Source organism: Phyllostomus hastatus, unplaced genomic scaffold (assembly GCF_019186645.2).
Source record: "Phyllostomus hastatus isolate PE091 unplaced genomic scaffold, TTU_PhHast_1.1 phas_scaffold_78, whole genome shotgun sequence".
Classification (NCBI taxonomy): domain Eukaryota; kingdom Metazoa; phylum Chordata; class Mammalia; order Chiroptera; family Phyllostomidae; genus Phyllostomus; species Phyllostomus hastatus.
The window spans coordinates 87,820,450-87,843,939 of NW_025334041.1; the positions used below are offsets into that span (position 1 = coordinate 87,820,450).

Consider the following 23,490-nt stretch of genomic DNA (forward strand, 5'->3'; position numbering starts at 1 on the left):
ATAGACAGGTATGTAGTATGATTGTGTGTGTGTGTTTAAGTAATAAGTGAAACACTCAAGGAGAAACATTTTCTTTAGAGTTTACAAACAAACTAAATGTCTCACTTTTGCGTACCAATAGTGTTCAGTGAGTGGCCTCTAATAGTGTCTAGTGCGTAATTCCTCTACTCATAATACAAATGAAGGGCTGACCCTAACATAGTTTTTGAAATTTATAAGTAAATAAATAGCCAGGCCCACCACCAGTACCAGCAGTAGAGCCTGAACTTGTTTTATCAAAGGCCAAGTTAGAGCCTCTGCTAAAACAGTGAATGCAGTAACCTGGCTAATACTATGACAAGACTTAAAATATCCACCTCGAATCAAAAAGCAAGATGCTCCCTACCCCCAAACTAAAACAGGACTCTATGGGGAGAGGGGAGTGAGCAGATCAGGGGCAGTCAGAAAAGAAAATCTAGGCTTTTGCAGCTGCCGTGTTTTCCCATCAGTCTTTAGAACACCATAAACCCAAAATGCCAAGGCAAAACCAGAATTTGGATGTCTAAACCACATCTGCACAGTGATACCACCGTGCCAGCTCCTGAGAAGTAGCTCTACACCACCATGCTTATCGCATACACCAAATCACAGACTTGTGGTCGGGGACCCGGAGGTCATCTGGTGCAAGTCCCTCATTCTCAGAGGAGGAACTAAGACCCAGGTTAGTTAGGTGATTCACCGAAGGCCCTGCTGCTAATTGACTAGCATGGACCTGACTATAATAACCCAGGTATACCCTCCACTCACTGCACAACTGTTTCTTTTTTTGTGAGAAAGTTTCTGGTCTGTAAAAGCCTCCCATTATGGAATGTCATGGGCCAGTTTTGGGCAACAGGAGGTAACAAGTTTCTCCATTTAAGCCAGTTCTAATGTGAAGGATTTTTCTCAGCATTGCTTGAAGATTTACTCAAGGCATTCACAAAATCTCTCCAACTCCTCAAGGCCCAAAGAGCTAGCACAGCAGTAGGGAAACAGTAGGTTTTCAGACAGCGATTCATTCATGCTTATGCTTGATCAATGGAATGATTGACAGCTGTTGGCTCAGGATGCCCATGTGTGGGACCCTTCCTAAATAGACACACCTCTCTCAGACAAAACTTCATTCTTACCATCTGGGTTGCTTTCCACTGAAGTCACCACACAGCCTCTCAAATGAATTGCTCCCAGGGGATCTTCCCCCTAGGGGAGAGAGGAGTCCTTCATTATGTTTCCAAAGAACAATGTACAGATACACCTTATCTTGTTGGTACCAAAGCCCCACAGACTCGCTCTGGTATAGATCAGGGCCCCCAAAATAGATAAAAGCAAAAGGAGCTTAAAAGAAACCCCATCCAGATCCTCCACCCCCTCACCCAGGGAGGCAGAATGAAGAAACATAAGTCAATCTGAGCTTCATATCTAGAGGAAAGTGGGAAGGAAGGTGGAAGGGCTGAATCATCACATCCCATAAGAGAAGACGAGTGTGTTTCCACAGCTCTTTGGCCCCATGCAACTATTCCACACGGGAGGGAATCAAAGAGCCCTTCACTGCAAACAGAGGCTGAGAACCCAACCCAGATGGTGTTGTCTTTATGCTTTAGAGGTGCCTCAGTTTATTGAAGAAAAGCCCCCTTCTGAATACTCAACAGTCTAAATGGCTGGATTTAAACACTGCTTTCATCCAAGTTGGCCTGGAAGAGAAAGTATCACTTTTTTGCACATTAAACCAGGAGCAAAATGTTGAACTGATTGGGTCCCTCTGAAAATGTTACATAGGGGCAAACAAAAAAAATTTATGTTGAGTTGACAAATAAATGACAATTTAATGATATTTTTTTCCATCCCTGAGCTTATGCTGACCTGAGGCCTAAAATCTCAAATCTTTGCAATAAGAGGAGGTAGGAAAAGGTAGAGAAGGGAGGGAGAAATAAAAGTGAGAGGGTGAAGAGAAAAAGGGCACATCCACAGGGCAGAGAAGGGGATGGAAGCCCTATGGATAGATGCAGTGGAGGCTTCTAGAAGAATGGATTTATTGACCAGAGGATCTCACCCCAGCAGGGTCGTAGTAGTGCAGATATGCAGGGTCTTCTCTCAGAATGAACTTCCTCACTTTCCAGTTTTTCCTCCTATGCCCCTATATCCAAGAGCAACATAAGAAAAGAATGAAGAGTTCTTAGCATCACTCCGTACACACAGTACCAAAAAATAAATCTGAATTAAAAAAAGGGAAAATAGTTGAAATGCTAATTCCAGAAAAACCAGGCCCTAGCCCAGATCTTTGTCAGAGAGATAGCACTGTATCCTATGAACAATTTAGATATTATTAAACTATGGATTAAATTATTTCTAAGATGTCTTCCAACTTGGTATTACACAAGATAGTACTATGTATATACAATGTACTTTGTTAGGTAATGTGGTGGCTATAACAAGACTTAAGACATGGCCTTATTCTTCATAGAGTTTATAGCCTAGGTATAAAACTTCAATAGCAAATATCCAAATCAAATAATTGTTATAGAAGACGATGGATTTCAAAAAAACTAAAAGAGAGGTATGTGATTCTGGGTTTGGATGTCGAAGAAAGTCTTGCAAAGACCTACACTTATCCACGAGTGACAAAGAGGTAGGGGAGAGACCACTGACAACAAAAAAGCAGTGGGAATGCACGAGGCACATTCAGATGTTTATTAATAAGAGCAATCTGACTAAAAGGCAGGGGTCATAAGAAATAGTTGAGTCAAGGTTGGAGAAGCAGAAAGAGACTCAGTAAAAATAAAAGGTGGGGTTGTAGTTGAGCTGGAAGTGAAGCGGTTAATGTGGTGATAACAAACCGAATGAACCAGCTTGCTAGATAAAAGATAAGCCAGGGGCAAGATAATAAGATAAAAAGAGGTCATTAGGAAATTGTTGCAATGATTCAGGAATCACATTATCAGGGACTAACATCAGGCAGCATCAAAGGAAATGAGAAGGAGTGCTCGTTGTGCCAGACATGATGGGGAAGAAAGGACTTGGCATTTTCTAACAGAATTAAACACTGACACTGTTTAGACTGTGGGTTTTGAGGGCAAGATTTGTCTTTGGTCCTCCAATGCCTGCCAGCGCTGTGCCTGGCTCATGGAAGCTGCTCCATATCTCTTTGCAATTGCCTTGAATTTACACAGTCCTTTCAATTAGCTTATAGCAGTTTTTTAAAATGTCACAGTCAACCTGAGTGTATGACTTCCAACAGAAATTTGAGTGACTTAAATAACTCAGAAGGCAAAAAAGTTATTAGATTAAAAGATATATAGTTTCTATCTTGCCAATACAAAGAATTTTGTTCTTTAACATGCCACATATTGATAGGCACATAAATAACTTTTCCAACATTTTTCATTGTGCTCGTGTAGAAAGCAAGAAAACCCTTATAATTTCAGCAGTCCCTCCTTTATAATTCTGGTCAGAGGAGTTTAAAGGGAGTCTTCTGGAATGGGTCTGAGTTACTTGCCCAGTCGTTTTATCAAGGAGCTCATCTCAAGTCTTTCACTTGCCTGAGGTTGAATGAATCTAGGAACCCTGTGTAGTCATAAGGGAGAACCCAGAATATTTCTATCTGCTATGTTGTGTCCAGAACGGTTTTTGCAAAGCATCGGCTTCCAAAATTCTCCGTAAGAATGTCTGCTCTTTGCCTTAGCCAATGCTGCCTATAAAACATGGACCCTGAAGTTTCTGTCCATACTGTTTCATCTGGACCTGCAGATGTACATAGCGTGTCCTCCCGTGGAATTACTGGGTGAATCCCAAGTTTTCAGGGGTCAGAGGATGAGGAAGGTAATGGAAGCTGTGAAATCTGCCAGCCCTAGCCAACCACCACGTTCCCTTGCAGCCCTCACTAGCATTACAATGTGACATGCTGGAGAGTTCGATGTTAGTAAGTGGAGATCTGGCTGGCCACCTCTCATCTAATGAGTATTTCCTGAGGGATTTTAAGGAAGGCATGTATGTCTGGGGGTGCCACAGACTGTTGCTGATCTGTCCAAGTCATCTGCTTATATTTGATTGAATTCATTCTACAAATGTTTATTGCCTATTATAGACCAAGAAGGATGCTGAACTTTTTAACAGATATGAGAAAAAAAAAAGTGTAACACATTGTCCTTCCTCATCAAAGAATCTATATTGGTTGAGAAGCCAGATATTTTATGTTTTGTGACAACAGAATAAATTATATTAAAAAGAATTATATTGAATATAATCCAATTTCATTCATCCTCAAATTGGTTACGTTCCCCCAAATAGAATTATTTCCTATGGGATGGGAGAAGTGGGGAGGGAAAGGCAGGGTGGGGAGGGGCCTGACCTCCAGCTGGGCACAGCCACTTCACCATCTAAAGTGTGGAACACAGGTGCCATTTTTCATTACAAGCAGTCCATGCAGGTTAACTTGGGCTAACTCCCGGCACTAGACCCAGGGTGGCTTAGTTTTTATGGCACTTAAAAAAGGCATTTTTACCCTGGCTGGTGTAGCTCAGTGGATTGAGCGCGGGCTGGGAACCAAAGTGTCCCAGGTTCGATTCCCAGCTAGGGTACATTCCTGGGTTGCAGGCCATAAACCCCAGCAACCGCACATTGATGTCTCTCTCTCTCTCTCTCCTCCTCCCTTCCCTCCCTAAAAATAAATAAATAAAATCTTTAAAAAAAAGGCATTTTTAAAAATTCCCTCAGATGACTCTGATATGAACCAGGGTTATAAACCACTGGACTAAGAGATTGGAAATATTAAAGAGGGCTGTCAATTCAAATAAAAGAGGTTTTTGTTCCTTCCCCCAGTCCCCCTAAAAAAGAGGAAAAAAATATTGTAAGAGAACAAAATTCCTGAATGCACACAGATTGCTGTTTTCTTCATGTTTAAAGGAGGTTTATAAGGAAGACTATTTGTACAGTAGCATTTGGTAATAGGGTAAATTAGCCGTTAAGAAAAAAGCCAGCTCTGTGGTTCTCAGCCCTGGCCACACACCCATGGGGAACTATAAAATCCAGAGGCTCAATTGTATTGGCCTGGCATGCTGACAGGTCCCTAGAGGATTACAGTGTGCGCCAGCTGGGCTAGCTAAGGCTAAACTGTAGCTATCCAAGGCCAAGCGAAGGGAGGTGAGGGAAAACAGGGAAGCAGGCCTACTTCTAGTCCCCACTGTCCTTAACACACACACAGGCACCCACTATCCTCAGCCAGTTTTTGACCACCCAGGGTCTCCACTGGGGTGCTCTACCCAGATGACACCTATCCAGCTCAGTCTTTGTTCACCCCCTTTCACCCTTCATGTTCAGTTTTCTCAGCGCTCTTCTTTAGACTAGAGCTTGTCAGATCAGCTACTTCAAGAAAAGGTACTAATGGCTAATAACAATATAGAATTACGGAAGGAATCATCAACATAAGAAAATAATGAGCCCTGACTGATGCAGCTCAGTGGATTCAGCATGGGCTGCGAACCAAAGGGTCACTAGTTTGATTCCCAGTTAGGGCACATGCCTGGATTGTGGGCCAGGTCCCTGATACAGGGTGCTTGAGAAGCAACCACACAGTGATGTTTCTCCCCCTCTCTTTCTCTTTCTCTTCCTCTCCCTTCTAAAAATGAATAAATAAAATCTTTTAAAAAAAGAAAATAATGAAATTCCCTCCCAAGTTACTCTTGCCTTAATGGCCACCTCCGAGCACCTGTAATCAAAGATCCAGGAAGGTAGGAGTGTCTGGCAGAACCAAAGAAGAAGCCGGTGGCAGGCAAACTCTGTCCGTCTTCCCTACGTAAGGCTGGCCTCGCTCCTATGACTCTCCTTTAATCTAGTCACTGGTCACTCTGTCGTGGAACTTATGAGAATTGTCTGTGAATTCTTTCCAAACTCTTGCTGTACTATTTCTTAGGACCCTGATATAAGGTGAGTTTAACACACTAATTCCCCACTTGCCATGGTGAAACTCGAAATCCATATCTGCACCTAATCTCAATTAGCTCAAATTCCTTTTTTTTAATGTAAATATATGTTCAACACTGGTTCTCCTCTCTTTGCCCTGAAGATTCAGTGTCCCTTTATGAGATGAGTCAAATCTCAGTCCCATGGGGTCTATAGACAGTGCACAAAACTCTCTTTACAGCAACAAGATTCTCCCTGTTATAAACTGAGCAGTGCCTTTAAGACAACTCACAGAACAACCAGAAAGGCACAACCTTGCTTCATACAGCAGCAGATGCGCTGGAATCAGATTATTTCGCCCTGAACACTCCCTTGTCTTCCTATTGCTTCTGCCTTTACTAGGTGCTGGCCTTGACTTTCTCCCTCAGCCCTAGCACTCACACTCTCTGTGTTACCCCTTGGTATCTCACGCCTTGGCACCTGGTAACTAACTATAGCTCTTCCACTCACCCCAACTCTTGCATCCCAGACTAACAGTAACCTATACCTGTGGACACTCGGTAACTGCACATGACTTCCCCCAGGACTCAGTCTGTGCTCCCCAACTAGATTTGACCTTTGTCTGCTGCTGCTCTTGCAGAGTTGGCCTCAGACATGCCCTGGATTTGGTCTCACTATGTCCTACCCACAGGCTGGACTGGCCCTTTTCTTGTTCTCATAACATATGAAGTTCCTCTTCTAGGTGTGGCTTATAACTGTTTCCCAGTTACTTTGTAGAGAAGAGGGGGATAAGCAAATGGAAGTACTTTTATTATGAAACATGTCTGTCTTTTAAATGGCATCTCTTAGCCAATTGATTTCCTCCAGCTAATTAAAAGGTCAATATTTTTCTTTAAACACCTCTTTTTCACATGCTATTGATAAAAAAGGAGTTTCCTTTTTTCAAGGTGCATCTTCTGCCTGCGTGCTTCAGTTCTCCTGACCAATGCCACTTTGATCATCTCCTTAGCTATTTGTCTACCTTTCATTCTGTGGGTTTCATGTACTAGCTGACTATGAGCCAAATAAAATACCACTTGGTGGTTTAGAAAGAAAAAGGACCAGGTGAGAGGGAAAGGCTAGAAAAGGATAGTGGTGGTCACTCACCTGCTTCAGTAAACATCCCTGCTTGATAATGACCCCTCTGAATTCTTCTTTCAGAATGATGTCGTCATCACTGGAATTCTCTTCACAGAAGAAGCCGCTGTCTGGCTATTGGGAAACAAAATAGCAAGTTTATTAGACCAGTCTTAGGTGTGTTGCTACTTGTACCCTCTTCACCAGCACAACCCCAACCCCTCTCCTCCCCCAACTTCCAGGCACTGGGGTAGGTTCTTCCTTCTCCTCCTTCTGTGGTTCGTACCCCAATTTGAACTTTAAAGGCTGCCCTTGGTCATCTCATTTTTCCTCCCACCTCATCTTGCTTCTAAATGGTTTGTCCTCTCTAGTTTTCACTCCTGTGATCTTGTTGATATCACTTCATTTTTGGGGTTCCCCAAGCCACGCAAGGTGGAGTACACAAAACACAAGTTTACTCTTTTTTTAATTGAATTCATTGAGGTGACCTTGGTTAATAAAATTACATAGGTTTCAAGTGTACAGTTCTATAATACATCATCTATACATTATATTGTGTTTGCCAGAATTTTTTCTTGTATTATCAATATTATTAATTATTGTGTTAATTTCCATAGGAATGACTATAAACCTACTTTTTCCCCACCCTGTATTTTAAGTCTAGCTCAGCACATTTCTTTCTTCAAAGCCTTCCTTTTCTCGGGACCCCAGGGCTGCATCCTTGAAAGTAGAGTTGGCTAACTTATAATACACTGAATAACAAGATCTCCATCATGACCTCTGCCACTCAGCCCCTTCTACTTTGAGAAGACCAAGAGCTGGTGCTCAGCCTCATTCTCTGAGGTCAGCAGGGAACTGGGGACTTGCTCAGCTATAAGCAAGCAATGAATCACACAGAGGAAGAGGAGCCACTGTGATGGGTATTTTTGGAATCCCACACTTAAGTGGCTATAAACAGCCAAATTAAAGGTCTGAAAAATATGCATACTGACAGCGGAAGTTCCCCCAAAGTGAAATGAAACTGTCTCTGGGACATTCACATAATTTTTGTAAAGGGCTCTTAAGTAACTTCCTAACTTCTGTGCTCTGATCCCCAATAAAAATAAAACTACCAAAATCCCCCTAGAAATCCACTGTTGCAGGATTTGCCACATGGCCCAAGGTTAGGTCCAGACTGTGTAATACAGTGTTTCCCAATCTGTGGCAAGCAAGCCTACCACAGGCGGTGACAAGATGATGGGGAAAGGAAATGCGGGTGCATGCTTTTTGTATTAAGTTGCATATTTCAATGTATATTTGGAAAGATACAATAAGCATATTGTGATTTTATGGATCTCTCTCAGGGAAGGAAGCTCCCTGAAGGCTGCGATTTTACTGCTGTTATCTCCTCTGTCTCAGAGAGTGCTCAGCATGTGCTAGGGCCTAATCAGTTTTTATAAATGAATTATTGCTTAGAATAAGAATAGATATAGTAAAGTTTTAAAAGTCCTTTTAAAGAAAACTATTCCAGTAAACAATATTTTCCTCTAAACGGAACCACTTGGATGTGGCAGGCATTGAGTTGGGGCAGCTCCCAAGTCAAAAACATCTAACAACTCTTGGTAGAGGGCTGGGCCTTTCCTTCACATATGTGGACATAAACGGGAATCAACCCAGAATCTGCCCAGAGCAATCTCCATTGCAGGAAGAGCAGCTAGGTAGCTTTCTCACTTACAAAGTAGTAGAAGGCGTCAGGGTTGTCCAGGAAAGGGTTTTCGGCAGTGCCATCCACCGCGGTCTTGGACAGGTCTCCAGCAGGCTGCAGGTACCCTTCGTTGAGCAGCGAGGAGGCGATCATGAGGCCTTCCTGGCGATTCCGCACAGACTGGTTGGAAACCAGCCAGTCGATGACACAGTTACCTGCATGGAACCATCAGAGGGAAGGTCAACTATCCTAACCAAAGAACAAACACTGGCAGTCACCTCTGGAAAGCTCCAGAGCACCCACGTGTCTGATTTGTCTGACTCCAAGAAGGAAAAACAGAATCAGTGTCGTGGACACCTGGAAACAAAGGAACCACGTAAAGGGTTTATGTTTTTCTTTTCTCCTTAAATCTACATGTTCTTTAAGAAGCAATGCATCATCAAAGAAATAGTTCTTACCAACCTGCTCATTCATTCTATTAACACACAAACATTTACTGTGCATCTCGTAGGTGCTAAGTACTGGGATGGGTTTTAGGGAGACCCACTTGAGTAATCAATAGTGGAGAGGTGGGTGGTAAGTAATTGTAACAACTACTGTGCTGTGGGTCAATTCAGTGGAGCTACTGGGTCAAATCTGCAGGAAGGTTCAGATGGGGTGGGTGGGGCAAATCGGCTGTGCATGCACTGTTGGGAAAAACTTAATAGAGGAAGTGACATTGGGCCCAGGCTTTGAAAACAGTAGATGTTGGCCAAGCTTGAAAGGCAGGGGCGGAGAGGAACCAGCACAGGCTGAGGGAGCAGCAGGGTGAACAGACTCACACAAGCATGAAGCAGCCTTGCTGGGGATCTAAGAGACGGAGTTGATGGAGAAAAGGCAAAAGGAGACAATAGAAAGAGGAAGGCACAGAGTCAGGGGAGACCTTTGATGGCACATCAAATAATTTGGCAACGAGGAGCCACTGCAAGTTTTTAAGCAGGAAATAACTTGGTCAGATGTGTATGTCCTAAATTAAAATCTGATGATAACACTTGCACTGAATGTCACACCATTTTTGCAAGGTAGCAGGGACCTTGAAGAGTCATTTAATCAACCTTCTCCCTCCAGAGAGGATTGCAAAGAGAATAAAATGAACTTAATCCATGAATTGGGTTACTTATTAGCAGGCTACAGTGAAGCTTTGTATTAAAAATGACATGTTCTTTACAAATGTTGCCAACCAGAGAGCCCACAGCACAGGCAGCAAGTCCCGAGTCATCCCACAGAGAGTGGTAGAGTATGCCATCCTTGAAACAGGAGTGAGAGCAGTCGGTTAGTGAGCCTCCCATGAATTTTGTATATGAAAGACTTTTGTCTCCTTTTCTTTCTTTAGAGGGATAAGCTAATGAATACTGAATTTCTGTTTTTAATGTTCACAGAGACCCTGTAAAAGAGGTAAGGCAACAATTGCAGACCACATTTTACAGATGAGAATATTAAGGCTGAGAGAATTTGAGTGACCTTAGACCTGAGTTACACCTTCAATGGGCCTTCACTTAAGTGTTCTAACCCCAGATTCCACCCTTGTTCAGCTAGGCATGCAGAGGCTTGGAAGACAAGTTCAGTCTACTCTCCCTGTCACCTGACATTCAAGGTTTTCTATCACATATCAGGAGTGCCTGGGTCCCAGTCTCTGCTACAGACTTGGATCGCTGCTGAGAACACCTGACTCCTACATGAAGGCTTAACTCCCCCCACCCTTGAATTTCTAGAACCCACCTGACATTCAATCGGGAGGACTTAGGAAGTTCTAGCCCAGTACTATAGGACGCAGTAACAGGTCACACAGGAAACAGGCCTGGCCTGGACCTTGTGCCTAGATCTACATCCATAACCCCATCCCTACTCTCCACCTTGTTCCCTTTGTCCGAGGCTCTGTCGTGGTGACCTCAGTCCTGCCAGAGTTAGGGCCCTGCTCCTGTCAGTTTCCATTACCACTACCCAGGCTTGGTACTGGGCCCAAATCTTAGCTGGCTTTTCCAATGTTAATGGGCTCCTGCCTTTACTCCAGGAGACTGAATTCCTGTGGGATACTACCCTGTCACACCGTCTCACTCTCCAGCTTCCTGATCTTGACCTGGACCATTTGCATGAATTATCTGTCCACTGGATTCTACAGCTGTTGCCTCTTCTCAGAGTTCTCCTCCTTTGATGGCTCCATCCTAGGTCAGCCATGCTTGCCCTCAGACAAACCTAGGCCCAACTGTACATCCTATTTTGTCCCCTAATGAACCATCAGCACTACCAAGGGGGTCATTTTCTTTTACAGATGCACGTTCTTCGTATTTTTTCTCCACAACTTTGAACTCACCATCCTCTGCTCAACCACCTCAACAGAATTTCTTCCCACAAATACTTATTGAAATTCTATCCATCTTTTAAGGTCAGACTTAGGCTCCATCTTCTATTCATCCCAACAACCCAATGAACTCTTTCTTTTTCCTGAACTCGCAGAATTGATCGTCTTTGCAGAATCATGATCTCTTTCATGTAAACCGCTTTGAGAGCTGGCTCACTACAGTGCTTAGTGTGTGCTGGACACTGTTTTTAGCACATTACAGCAAATCGGTAAAGTAGATGTTTATTCCCATTTTATAAGCAAGGAAAGTGAAGCACAAAGAGGCTAAGTTATTGATTGGCCTGAGGTTTTACAGCAAGCTGCAGAGCCAGGATTTGAACAAAGGCAGTCTGGCTCCAAGGAACATGTCTGTAACCACTGCAGCATCTACCTAAACACATAACATTTAATGCCCGACCCTGTGCAGCCTGAGACATCCTCAATATTGTCTCTTAAATCTTATCTTATATTATAATGTAATATATTATAACATAATATTATATTACTTCCTGTTTATCATTTTATTCAACTCTGTGTCTGTTTTAACATAACACCATTTATTGGGAGAAAAAAATGACCCTTTGATTGATAGAGCTGGACTTTCCAAAACTATATCTTGGACAACAAAGTTCTTTTCTACCCTTCTTTGTGCGTCCACACTGGGGAAGTTCAATTCTCATGTTCACCAGTCTTTGTCTTTTGACGCCATCCCCCCAGCATGCTCCCCACACCCCTACCGCATGCATAAGGCTGAGCAGGAACTTTGTATTGCCTTCCCCAGCTGCCCCCCTTCCAGACTTGCAAGGCCTTTTACCTGTGAAGCAGTGATTAAAAATCTTCTTGTCCTTCTCTAGGTTCAGTTCTTTTATTCCTTTTTCTGGGTCTTTCATGGACAAATACATAGCACTGCACAGAGACAAAAACAGACAGATGAGTGGGAGTGTTACAGAATGGCAAGTCCTCTCCGGGCGTCGGCCTTGGAGAGGCTGGCCGGGAGCATAAGCTTCCCCCTTCCCCTGGGGCCCCTGCTCTAATCTCCCCACTAGATCACAAGTAGTTAAAGGGCAGAGCTGGTACTTACATAACTCTGTGGCCTGCACAGCATTCAACAAAATGTACTAGGAAGGTAATAATTATTTCTGAAATTCATTAAGCTCTCTGTTGATTTAATACCTAACACCCGAGATAGAGAGCTACCCCCAGACAGGTGGCAAAGATTAAAGGTTCTCAGGTCCAATTGCCCATACACACTCTAGGTTTTTGATGTCCCCCAATTCCCCTGTTCCAGTTCTTTAAGTGTCCGTCAAGGGACCATCTAGAGTAGACATTCACCTCTAGGAAAGCGAATGTTTTAACTAAGCCTGTCTCTTATTCTAATAATTATGAGACAAGGCACAATCGTGAGAAGTTCCCATTTTTGTCCTTGAAGTAATAAACTGAAGATAGCCTGATCAGAGAAACTGCAAGCAACTAAACAGAAGGGCACTTCCATGTATCGAGTGGTTCCATGTAGCATGAACATCATTCCCACTCAGCTCTGACAGCCATGACCAGAAGTGTGGTCACTTGACAACCCCAGCCAGCAGCTGCAGCTAGACCAGGTGCCTCCTCCTGGGTCTTTACCAAAAAGCTTTCCTGGTGGGAGAAGGTGCTCAGTCTCACCAAGCTCAGTGTGCAAACTTTGTCATGCTCCTGTGACGTGCAATTCTTGTGTTAGATTGTAGAAAGGACTTATCTTCAGTCCCTCTCAGGGTCTCATTGTGTAAACAGAACACTTACTGAAAATTTTTAGCAGCCAATGGAATTCTTTCCAACTGGGCTCCTATTTCAGGTTATACTCGACATAAATGCAAAAGTATCAGGAAGCAACAAGAATCCCAGAAAAAAAAGGGCGGGGGGACTCATGTGATTGAAGATATGAAATGTGCAGGAAGAAAGGAAGGAGCCCTGTTCCCAACCCCTGGCAGGGGCTGAGTTTACCTGTGAACCTCCAACAGCCTTTAGACAACAACCATCACCTTCAGTTCCAAGCCAGTCAATGTCAGAGGACATTAAACCAGGTCAGGGCACAAATGGCTTCTGCCTAAGATGGGTGATCGGCTTGGCTGGTCCTTGCTGACAGTGCGAATGTGTGCACCTGAACTTGAAACCTCTCATACTTGGATGCATAGCATCTGTCTTTTCCTCCCTTCCTAGAGATCTTGAAGCTTTCTTTCAAGACTAGGCTTTCTTTCAAGGCTTATTATGGCTACTTCATAAATGCAATAAATTCTTTCTCTCTGGCTCTCTTTCTCTCTCTCTGCCAAGGTTATCCAAAATGAGGAATGTACTCTCCACTGGCTTTCTCTCCTCGGTTGTGAGGCCTTGGAGAAGCCATGATCACTCCTTCCGATGCAGGTGAACATTTTAGTCCACCTGGAAGAGTGAAAACAGCCTTTGGAGGTGACTAAAGCAAGCCTTGGAACAGTCCCCGTTATGAGAGTTCCTCAAAGGGGAAAAAAGGAAGGGGTGAAAGGAAGCAAACACAGAAAATCACCCTAAGTCAATGGTTTCTGGCAGTCGAATAGATCTCCTGGTGGATTTCCTTGCAAACTTCTGGCCTCCTTCAAGGCACTTAATGGCCTTCTTGATGTCCCGAACCCAGCCATCTCTCTCTTCCAGGAAGGCTGCCTGGAAGAAGTGGTCCTGCTGTTTGGTCGTAGTGATCTTAAACACAAACTGAAAATCAAAACACATCCATTAGGAATAATTATTTTCAAGGGCCCAAGGCCCCTTATGAAACACGGCAGGGTGGAGTGTGGGTGATGGGAGGGGGACTAGCCACCACCATATCGTAGGCTCTTCACAGGCCCAAGGTCAGCATCTGACAAAACATTCACTGTGACTAGTAATGACAGCTCACCATCCTTTTGCCGAAGTCCTGACAAGGGCTGGTCAGAGTGCTTCCTTTCAGGGGAATCATTCCTTTGGGGCTGTTGTCACTTTTCTTCTTATAGAATTCAATTCCGTCCTCTAACAGTACAACCCACATGGGTTTCCAGGTGTTGAACATACTCCCCTGTAATGAGAAAAAAAAAGAGCCATGAAACAATGTTTTCTAAAACTATTCTATAGGTGGTGCAGGACTGGGTAAATGGCTTCGTGTTGGCCATTGTGGACACAGGTGACTCATGTTTGTGTGACCAGGGTGCTGGGAAAGCAGCCTTCAAGGGAGGAGAAGACTGCCAATCTTTTGGAACTTTAAAAAAACTTAAGATAAACTGTATGCACATCTATAATTAGCCCATAAGCTTCTCATGGGTCATTACTAAGGGAATCAAGTATGAACCTCTATTCTTCTCAGCCTTCAGGGGCCTATTTTCTGTTCCCAACCCTGTCCATCGTGTCCAGTTCCACTCAGGGATGGCAAATAGATTCTATCTCAAGTGTCAACTCCACTGAATATTAGGAATGCCTGACAGGACTCACTGGAAAAGTGGCATGTCCCAATGGCTGTGTTTACCACAGGTGTGGAGGCCAGAAATGGTGGTGTGCTAGCTGCAGTTACGTCCATCCTGTGGTCTAATCAGTTTTTCTCTCAATGTGAGTGTCAAGAAGAAACTCAGACAGCAGCTTGCATGCGGGATGGCTAAGCTGTATGAAAACCCTTTGCAAAACTGTCGGTAAAGCCAGAGCACTGCTGTTCATGTCTGTGGAGCTTTTAGGAAAATCCTCACTGAAAAGTTGTCAGTTTGGGTTAATGTCAACTGCCCCTGTAGCAATAAAGAGCCATTCTGGCTGGCTCAAGGAAGTCTCTCTTGTCTATATTTTGGGAGAGTTTTGGAAAAGGAAGAAAATAGGGTGCTTTGCCTCTTGGGACCCATGAGGTCACCCTGCCATGACTGCCACAAACAGAATAATCATCCAGTTTGCAGCAGATCCTGCTGCTTATCTGAAAACACAAAGAGGTCTATATAAAGGTCCAGTTGCCCGAAAAGGAAGTCTAGTTATGCAAAAAGGGTAAATACTTGTGGGGCTATCATTTCACTTGTCCAACTGTTTCCTTTATTTTAGTTACTGAAAAAAAAATTTAAATAAAACACTATCTCTTTTCTGCACAGGCAGAATGACTCTCTGTACTAACACTGGACTATATTCCTTTCTTGAAAAGAGGTGAGGTTGGACACTATCCCAACACATGAAATAAGTTCATTTAAATGCCTTTCTGTTTTACATTTATCTGGGAGAAACACAGATCCAGAATATAAAGACTTTCCACAAATCAATGAGAAAAATACAAACAATTTAGTTTTTAAATGGGCAAGAGACTAAAAGAGGCATTTTGCTAAAGAGGTTCTCCAGAATGCCTCTGAAAAGGTGTTCAAATAATTGTCCATCAGGCAAATGCACGTGAAAACCACAGTGAGGTACTTGTGCACACGCACTAGAATACCTAACATCGCAAAAGGCTGAGGAGAGCAAGAGCTGGCAAGGGTGGAAACTGGAACTCCCAAACATGGCAGGTGGGAGTGCAAAACAGCACATCCACTGGAAAGCTATGGAGAATGTCCTAATTTGTGGAGGATATATGTTGGTTGAAGTATTTAAGGGTGAGGTAGCAGGAGGTCTGCAACTTCTTCTCATAAAATATGTGTGCATGTTTATGGAGAATGTGGAGACGTGGAGAGAGAAAGCGAACGCGGCCATATGTCAACAGCTGATAAATCCAGGTGAAGAGCATACAGGTCGTTGTGCCATTTTTCTCATTTCTCTGTGGGTTTGACATTTTTCAAATGTAATTGGGGAAAATTAATGTATGGACAAAACATGACACTACAATATATTAAAACTAGGGATATACTTTAAGGGAAACAGAGACAAGTCAATTTAATGAAATAATTAAAATAACCGATAATAATAAGAGCTATATTCACAGACCTAGGAGTAAAAAGTTGGAATAAATGACTGCTAAATGCCTTTCAAGTCCAAAATGTTATATTCTATCTCAGGCCTATCACAGATTAATAACTGCCACAGTCCCTCAGGGCTCTTGACTTTGGAATTGGGATAAATTGGGAGAGGTTAGCCAGCACTGCATCACTTCTGTAGACAAAGTAAATCTACTCTAATTCAAACGTAGCCTCAGGGGTCTGTCAGAGGAGGATGTGTCACTTGGGACTCAGGGTCATTATACACATTGAGAAGCCAGATCCTCTGTAAAACAAGAGAAATGAGAGCTTCCTCATAAAGTGCAAACTTTCTTCCAGACCTGGTCAGGGCTAGTTAGGCTAGGATGATGGGACTATGGGTGATCTCTCTCCTCCCAGCCATTATGACAGCAACAGCAACCAGATTCTCAAGCAGCAACCTGACAGCACCTCCCCTGTGATGCCCTGCATTTAACCCTTCCTGTCACCAGCCCACGAGGCGCTCACCCAAGAGCAAAGCTGGAAGTGTGACCCTGCAATGTCCAGGGCACATCACACCTGACCCAGAAATGTAGAGCTAGAACTAGGATCCAGGTTCTTTGAGTCCCAATTTTATGCTCTTTCCACTTCCCCTCAGGTGCCATCTTCATTTTGGTTCTCATGCAGCTTTGAGTAATTAGAATCTAAATCATTTTTTTCGGGCCACCTTGGTAGCTATACACATAACCTCATAAAATTATATTACTATAATTTCATATAATCACAAAATGCTTTAATAATTGTGTAGCACATGTCTGTTTTTTTCCCATTATAGATGAAACCTTGTACAATTACTTGTCACAGTGGGTGGGTTTAGATGCTGAGTCAGATTTATTAAATTTTCCCAGTAAATAACTGTTGGTCATCATGGGACTAATATAGCTCAGTGCATAGGAGTCCAACACTGTGTAACATCGGAAGAAGAAATCTTAAAGGACAACATGTTTGACCATAAAAAGTTGAACTTCTGTACAATAATAAAACCCTATAAAATGAGGACTTCCGGCAAGATGGAGGCATAGGTGGACGCACCATACCTCCAGGCACTACCAAGATTGGAACAACAACAATTTAGAGGTAGAATAACAGCCAGAACTGATAGAAAATTTATCTGAATGGAAGTCGCACAGCAAAGACGTTGAAATAGACCCGTTTATCCAGATCAGTAGGAGAGGTGGAGACAAGCAGCCGGGCGCAGGATCATGGTGCCGGGAGCGCGTAAGGCATCTGGGGCACACAAGATCGCAGCGGGTGGACCCTGAGTATGCAAGCGGCAGCTGGCAGGCCCAGTGAGGCAGCAATTGTGGAGCAGGGCAGAGCGTGCAATCAAGGATCCCAGGGAAGGGACTGAGGTCCCACGGAGAACGGAGCTACTGCCCTTGTTCTCTCTCGACCCCACCCTCACATACAATGTCACAATCTAGCGACTGGGGTGCCCAGCCCTGGTGAACACCTAAGGCTCTGCCCCTCACCATAACAGGAGCAACCAGACCAAAAAAAAAAAAAAAAAGAGAGAGAGAGAGATGCCTCAAATGGAAGAAAAAATCGGTGCCCCAGACTCATCCTTCTGAGTGACTAAGAGATAGCTAACCTATCAGATGCACAGTTCAAAACACTGGTGATCAGGAAGCTCACAAAATTGGTTGATTTTGGGCGCAAATTACATGAACAAATGAAGGTTACCATAAAAGAAATGAAGGAAAATGCACAGGGAACCAATAGTGATGGGAAGGAAACTGGGACTCAAAACAATAGAGTGCACCAGAAGGAAGAAAGAAACAACTAAACAGGAAAGAATGGAAAAATAAGAATTCAAAAAAACAAGGAGAAGCTTAGGAACCTCCAGGACATCTTTAAATGTTCCAACATCCGAATTATAGGGGTACCAGAAGGGGAAGAGGTAGAACAACAGATTGAACACGTATTTGAACAAATAATAAAGGAGAACTTCCCCAATCTGGCAAAGGAAATAGACTTCCAGGAAGTCCAGGAAGCTCAGAAAGTCCCAAAGAAGTTGGACCCAAGAAGAAACACACCAAGGCACATCATAATTACATTAGTCAAGGTAAAAATGAAGGAGAGAATCCTAGAAGCAGCAAGAGATAAGGGAACAGTTATCTACAAAGGAGTTCCCATCAGACTGTCAGCTGATTTCTCAAAAGAGACCTTACAGGCAAGAAGGGGCTGGAAAGAAGTATTCCAAGTCATGAAAGACAAGGACCTATATCCCAGATTACTCTATCCAGCAAAGCTTTCATTTAGAATGGAAGGGCAGATAAAGTGCTTCTCAGATAAGGTCAAGTTAAAGGAGTTCATCATCACCAAGCTCTTATTTTATGAAATGTTAAAGGGACTTATCTAAGAAAAGAAGATTTAAAAAAAAACACGTATAGTAAAAGGACAGCAAACTCACAATTATTAACAACCACACCTAAAGGAAAACCAAAAGAAACTAAGCAAACAACTAGAACAGGAACAGATCCACAGAAATGGAGGTCACATGGAGGGCTAGCAACAGGGGAGTGGGAGGAGGAGAGAGGGGGAAAAGGTACAGAGAATAAGTGGCATAGATTGTAGGTAGGAAATAAACAGGGGGAGGGTAAGAATAGTATGAGAAATGTAGAAGCTGAAGAACTTATAAGTATGACACATGGACATGAACTAAAGGGGGGGAGTGGGTGGGAGAGGGTGTACAGGGTGGAGGGGAGTGAAGGGGGGAAATGGGACAACTGTAATAGCATAATCAATAAAATATATATTTTTAAAACCCTGTAAAATGAAATATGGATATTTGTAATATATTATCATATAATTACGTTAATATCTTTAATATGTTTTTAAAAATTCTTTAGAATCAGTAAAAATATATGAATAGTCCCAGCCTTTTAAATGGGCAAACAATCTAAGTAAGCCATTTTCAAAAGAAAAATATTCAGGCTCAATAGACATAAAAATGTACTCTTTCAATAGTCTTCAGAGAAACAAAAATTAAATAAGATATAACTCTTTGATAAAAAAAATTTTAAGATTTATAAAGTGTATTGGTGAAATTTGGGGAAATAGGAATGAAAAAAAGGAGCTTTATGACTCAGCAGTTTGATGTGGGCTGTCGAAAAAAACCCTAAAGTCACTGTAGGCTATATAGGAGCATAAGATCTACAGTGAGAAAGTAATACTCTGAAGTTAAATGGAGCATAATCAGTAGGTGACTGCAGGTTGTGGAACTGGATGGCCCAGGCTTGAACCCCAGCTCTGCCACATTCTAGCAGTGTGACCCTGAGCAAGTTCTTGCACCTCATTTTCTACATCTGGCAAATGGGAACAATGCTACACTATCTATTTTTCAGGGTTATTAGGAGATTAAGTAAAATAATCCACGTAAATTGCTTATGACAGTATCTAGAACATAGTGAGCACTCAATACGCACTACCTATTTCCTGTAATTCTGTGCCTCTCAGGTGTGCCTAGAAAATGACCTTAAGCTCAGGAAACCTCAAAGCCACAGATAAACCAGAGCCTGTTCAAAAGAGTGACATGATGGCATCTCTTTTGGGAAATTGTTGAAGAAATGGCTAGGTTTTAGCCCCAAAAGGAACAGGCAGAGCAGGTGAGGACTGTCTTCAGAATGTCAAACATTGTCACAGACTGTGAAGGTTTCAGAAAAAAAGTTTGCTGTATTACTTAAGAGAGAAAGTTAAATTAGTGAGGTCTCTGACACCAGAGGCATTCAAGCATGCTTGTTGTGGGATAGCAAAGGAAACGCAGGCCTCGGGTGGAAAATTTAACTACAAGTCATTTCAATACTTAATATTCCTTCACCCCTCAGGCTGTACATATCTATTCCAAAAAAACCTGTTGTCCCTATGATCCCTATGGAGATCTTCACTTTCAAGATATCCCTGCCAACCTTTGGGTCTCACCTACAAGCCAAAGGTAAACAAATTTTTAAAATATATTTAACATGATCATCTAAAAATGAATACCCATTGAAATTTTTTTATCCTCAGATGAGAATATGCTTATTGATTTTAGAAAGAGGGGAAGAGAAAGAGAAAGAGAGGGGAAGAAACATAGAGGTGAGAGAGAAACATCAGTTGGCCTTATTATACACCCTGATTCAAACCGAACCAGCAGCTTCAGCATGAACCCCAACTTGGAATCAAAACGGTAAACTTCTGGTTTGGTTTGTGGCATGGTGCCCAAGCAACCGAGCCACACCAGCCAGGGCCTCATTAGAAATTTTTAACACATTAAAAGTAACTACAGTATGGACCCCTGATTGCTTAGTGTCTATAATTTAAACAAGTTTCCTTCCTGGGGGCATGTTCATTCAACAAATAATGGTAGAGAAACTCCTGTGCTTCAGACCCTGGCCTGGTGTTGGGGTGAGCAAGACACAGTCTCTGCTCTTCAAAATTCACCGTCTACCGGGGGAGGGAGTGACCTCGACTGACGACTCCAGTTGAAGCCGAAGAAAGCACACACTGGGTCACACCCTCCTGTGTGTGAGCAGCTTCACTGTGAGAAGCCACAGACCACTGCTGAGCATTGGGGCAACTTTATTCTGGTGTTTAGAACCCCTCCCAAGTCACTTCCCACAGAGCGAGGACACCTCCTTCAACTTCTCCTTTCCCTCACACTTCTCGTTTCAGGTATTAACTTAAAGCGGGAACTCAATGGAAAATTACGTATGGTCAAAACCTACGTTCTTAGCTAAAGCAGAACTGTGAGTTAGTATGATCACTTATCCCATACTTATGGGACATGTTATTTTAAGTTGGTGTTGCATTAAATTACATCTTTATTTCCACTGCATTGTAAATTTTATCTTCTGACTTTCCAGCCTGATCCATGAAATCACTTGTACAACATCCCAGATAAGTGGTTATTATGTACCTATTCCAATTCTTTGAAGGCAAGGACACTAATCTATTCAGTGATATATTTTTCTACATTAATAAAATCTCTCAGATTGGACAATTTCTCAGTAAAATCATACTAAGTAAACATAAAGAAATGGCACTGAGTACATAACAGTGTGATTTCTGTTGTCTTAAGAATTTTGGTTCAAATCTTGACTTTGCCACCTTCAAGCTGTCTGGCCATGGACAAATTACTTGATTTTTCTAAACATTAGTCTCCTCACTTATAAAACAAAGATAATATTGTATTGCTTTCCACTGTTGAAAAGATTAAATGAAATAATACACTACGGCTGGCTTGTAGCAGATGGTCTAAAGTGATTACCATATAGACAGATAAGATTACATAGTTTTCTAGGAAATTCTGGGAAATCATTCTGGCATGCAGTTCTCCTGGGTACCACCCATCACAACAACAATGCTTTGTAAAAGAAAAATCAATGCAATAAAAGCCCAAGAGGGCCACAGATAACATGATTATGCACAGCTCTGTGTGACCTTGGGCAAGCCTGTGCTTCTCTGTACCTTAGTTTCCATATCTGTCAAGTAAGGCCAACAGTGGTACCCACTTTGTAGGGTTCTTATAAGTGCATCAATGCATTAAATACTTAAATCTGTCCCTGCTGCAAGGTAAATACCACATCTGTTAGCTATTATGACATTGGGAATCAATGGGTGCAAATCACTGGAGATTATTTAACAGTATTGTGTCCAGAAGACAAGGTAGCTGCATGAAAGAAGTCTAGCCCTGACTCCTGTTCTCTTTTTGACCCCAGGCTTTCTTCCTTCTACCACACCTCTCTGTAGACCCTATTCTTTCCTGCCCAACCCACTTGGCCTTGGGCGCCCCAACTCCTGTGCTTTCTCCCAGCATAATGGGCCACTCAAAACCCTAAGCTGCTCTCTGGGTCCATTCTGCTGCATTGGTTGTCAAACGTTCAACAACAGTTTGCTCCATAAACCTCTTGGAATGAGGTTGGTTTGGGACATGACGTGGAAGAGTCCAGGTTATTAATTGCATAACCTACTCCTCTCTCTTTTTTTAAGCTATCCTTATAAGCATATATAAATTAGTAGTATGTTTTCAATGACCTCCAAAAGACATTTATGTTTATTGGCTGGAAGTAACTCTTATTCAGAGAGAAAGGGAGGTTGAGGTCACGAAACCCAATCTTGCCCATCATACAGTTTGTCCAGGCCCCACTCTCACTCTGTCTGTCACCCTTCACCTGACCTTCCTTTTGCTGGCTTGGGTAACCCTGCCTTTCAGCATGCTGTGTGGGGTCAATGAGACCATGGGCATTGCTGTTAAATAAGCTTGGGTTTGAATCCCAGGTGGTCCTCTTACCAGCTGTTTGACTGTGGGCATGTCACTTACTCTCTCTGAGCCTCAGTTTTCTCATCTGTAAGGTGAGTAAGGACACTATTGTATAGGATGGCTGAACTGAATGAGATCATATTCACAGAGCAATGGGCTGCTACATGGTGGTGAAGGGAACCAAAGTTTTGCTACCTTGAAACTGCCTTTTGGGATATCAGTTTTGAGCTGGTTACTGAGAAATAAGACTCAGAGTCCTGGTCAGGTGGCTCAGTTGGTTGGAGTGTCGTCCTGTACACCAGAAGATCACAGGTTCAATCCCGATCAGGGCACACACATAAGCTGCGGGTTTAATCCCTGGTCAGGGTGCATACAGGAGGCAACAGATCGATGTTTCTCTCTCACATGCGTCCTTCTCTCTCTCTCTCTCTCCCCCCTCTCCCCCTCTCTCCCTTGGTCTCTCTTTCTCTCTCTGTCTCTCCCCCCTCCACCCCCTCTCTCCCTCTCTCTCTAAAACCAATAAGCATATCCTAAGGTAAGGATTTTTTTTAAAGAACTCAGAAAGAAATGTTGGTCCTCTCTACTTTCTTGCCCAAGAGGTTCAGATATGAGTTCACTCATATCTGGAATCAAACAAACAAGTGAAATAACATGCACAATAGAGACAAACTCATACATGGAGAGCAGGCTGACAGCTCCAGCAGGGGTGCGGTGTGGACAGTGAGTGGGGTTTGGGGGAGGAGACACAAGAAAAAAAAAGAGGTCATAGACAAGGACAATAATGTTGAGGGAGGAGTAGGTGGAGGTGGAAGAGGTTATGAGGGGATAAACAGTAATGAAAAAAATACAATAAAAGTGAACTATTAAAAAAGAAAAAAGAAAAGTAAAACCTACTCCAGTAAGGAAATCTTAGAATATTGCCTTAACCTAATTTGAATCAAATGCGGTAAGTGGGGGGCTTCAGACAGGGGCCTTTAGTTTAGATACCCTGTGTCCCATTGTTCCTAAGTCACCTAGCAAGGATTTGCCTGCCATGTACATTCTGCTCTTTCTCAACTACCTGTAAGTCACCCATTCTCACTTCTGAAATCTAAGACCCCCTCTTCCACCTCTTTTCTCACTTGTCAAAAATGTTGTATATAGAGAGGAGAACGTAGGCAGGAAAATCTCAGATATTCCTTGCAGCAATATTTTCACTGATATGTCCCCTGCA

General features: G+C 42.8%; 1 protein-coding gene across 1 annotated transcript in view; it reads right to left on the reverse strand.

Annotated features, from left to right (window-relative positions):
• PLEK (pleckstrin) overlaps positions 1 to 23,490 on the reverse strand; it is a 30,128-nt gene that overhangs the window by 1,922 nt on the left and 4,716 nt on the right. Inside the window, exons 2-8 of the mRNA XM_045828883.1 lie at positions 13,993 to 14,148; positions 13,627 to 13,808; positions 11,905 to 11,996; positions 8,744 to 8,928; positions 7,060 to 7,164; positions 2,069 to 2,152; positions 1,149 to 1,218 (exon numbers count right to left, since the gene is read on the reverse strand). Of these exons, the coding sequence (XP_045684839.1) occupies positions 1,149 to 1,218; positions 2,069 to 2,152; positions 7,060 to 7,164; positions 8,744 to 8,928; positions 11,905 to 11,996; positions 13,627 to 13,808; positions 13,993 to 14,148 (874 nt within the window). The remainder of the gene's footprint in view (positions 1 to 1,148; positions 1,219 to 2,068; positions 2,153 to 7,059; positions 7,165 to 8,743; positions 8,929 to 11,904; positions 11,997 to 13,626; positions 13,809 to 13,992; positions 14,149 to 23,490) is intronic.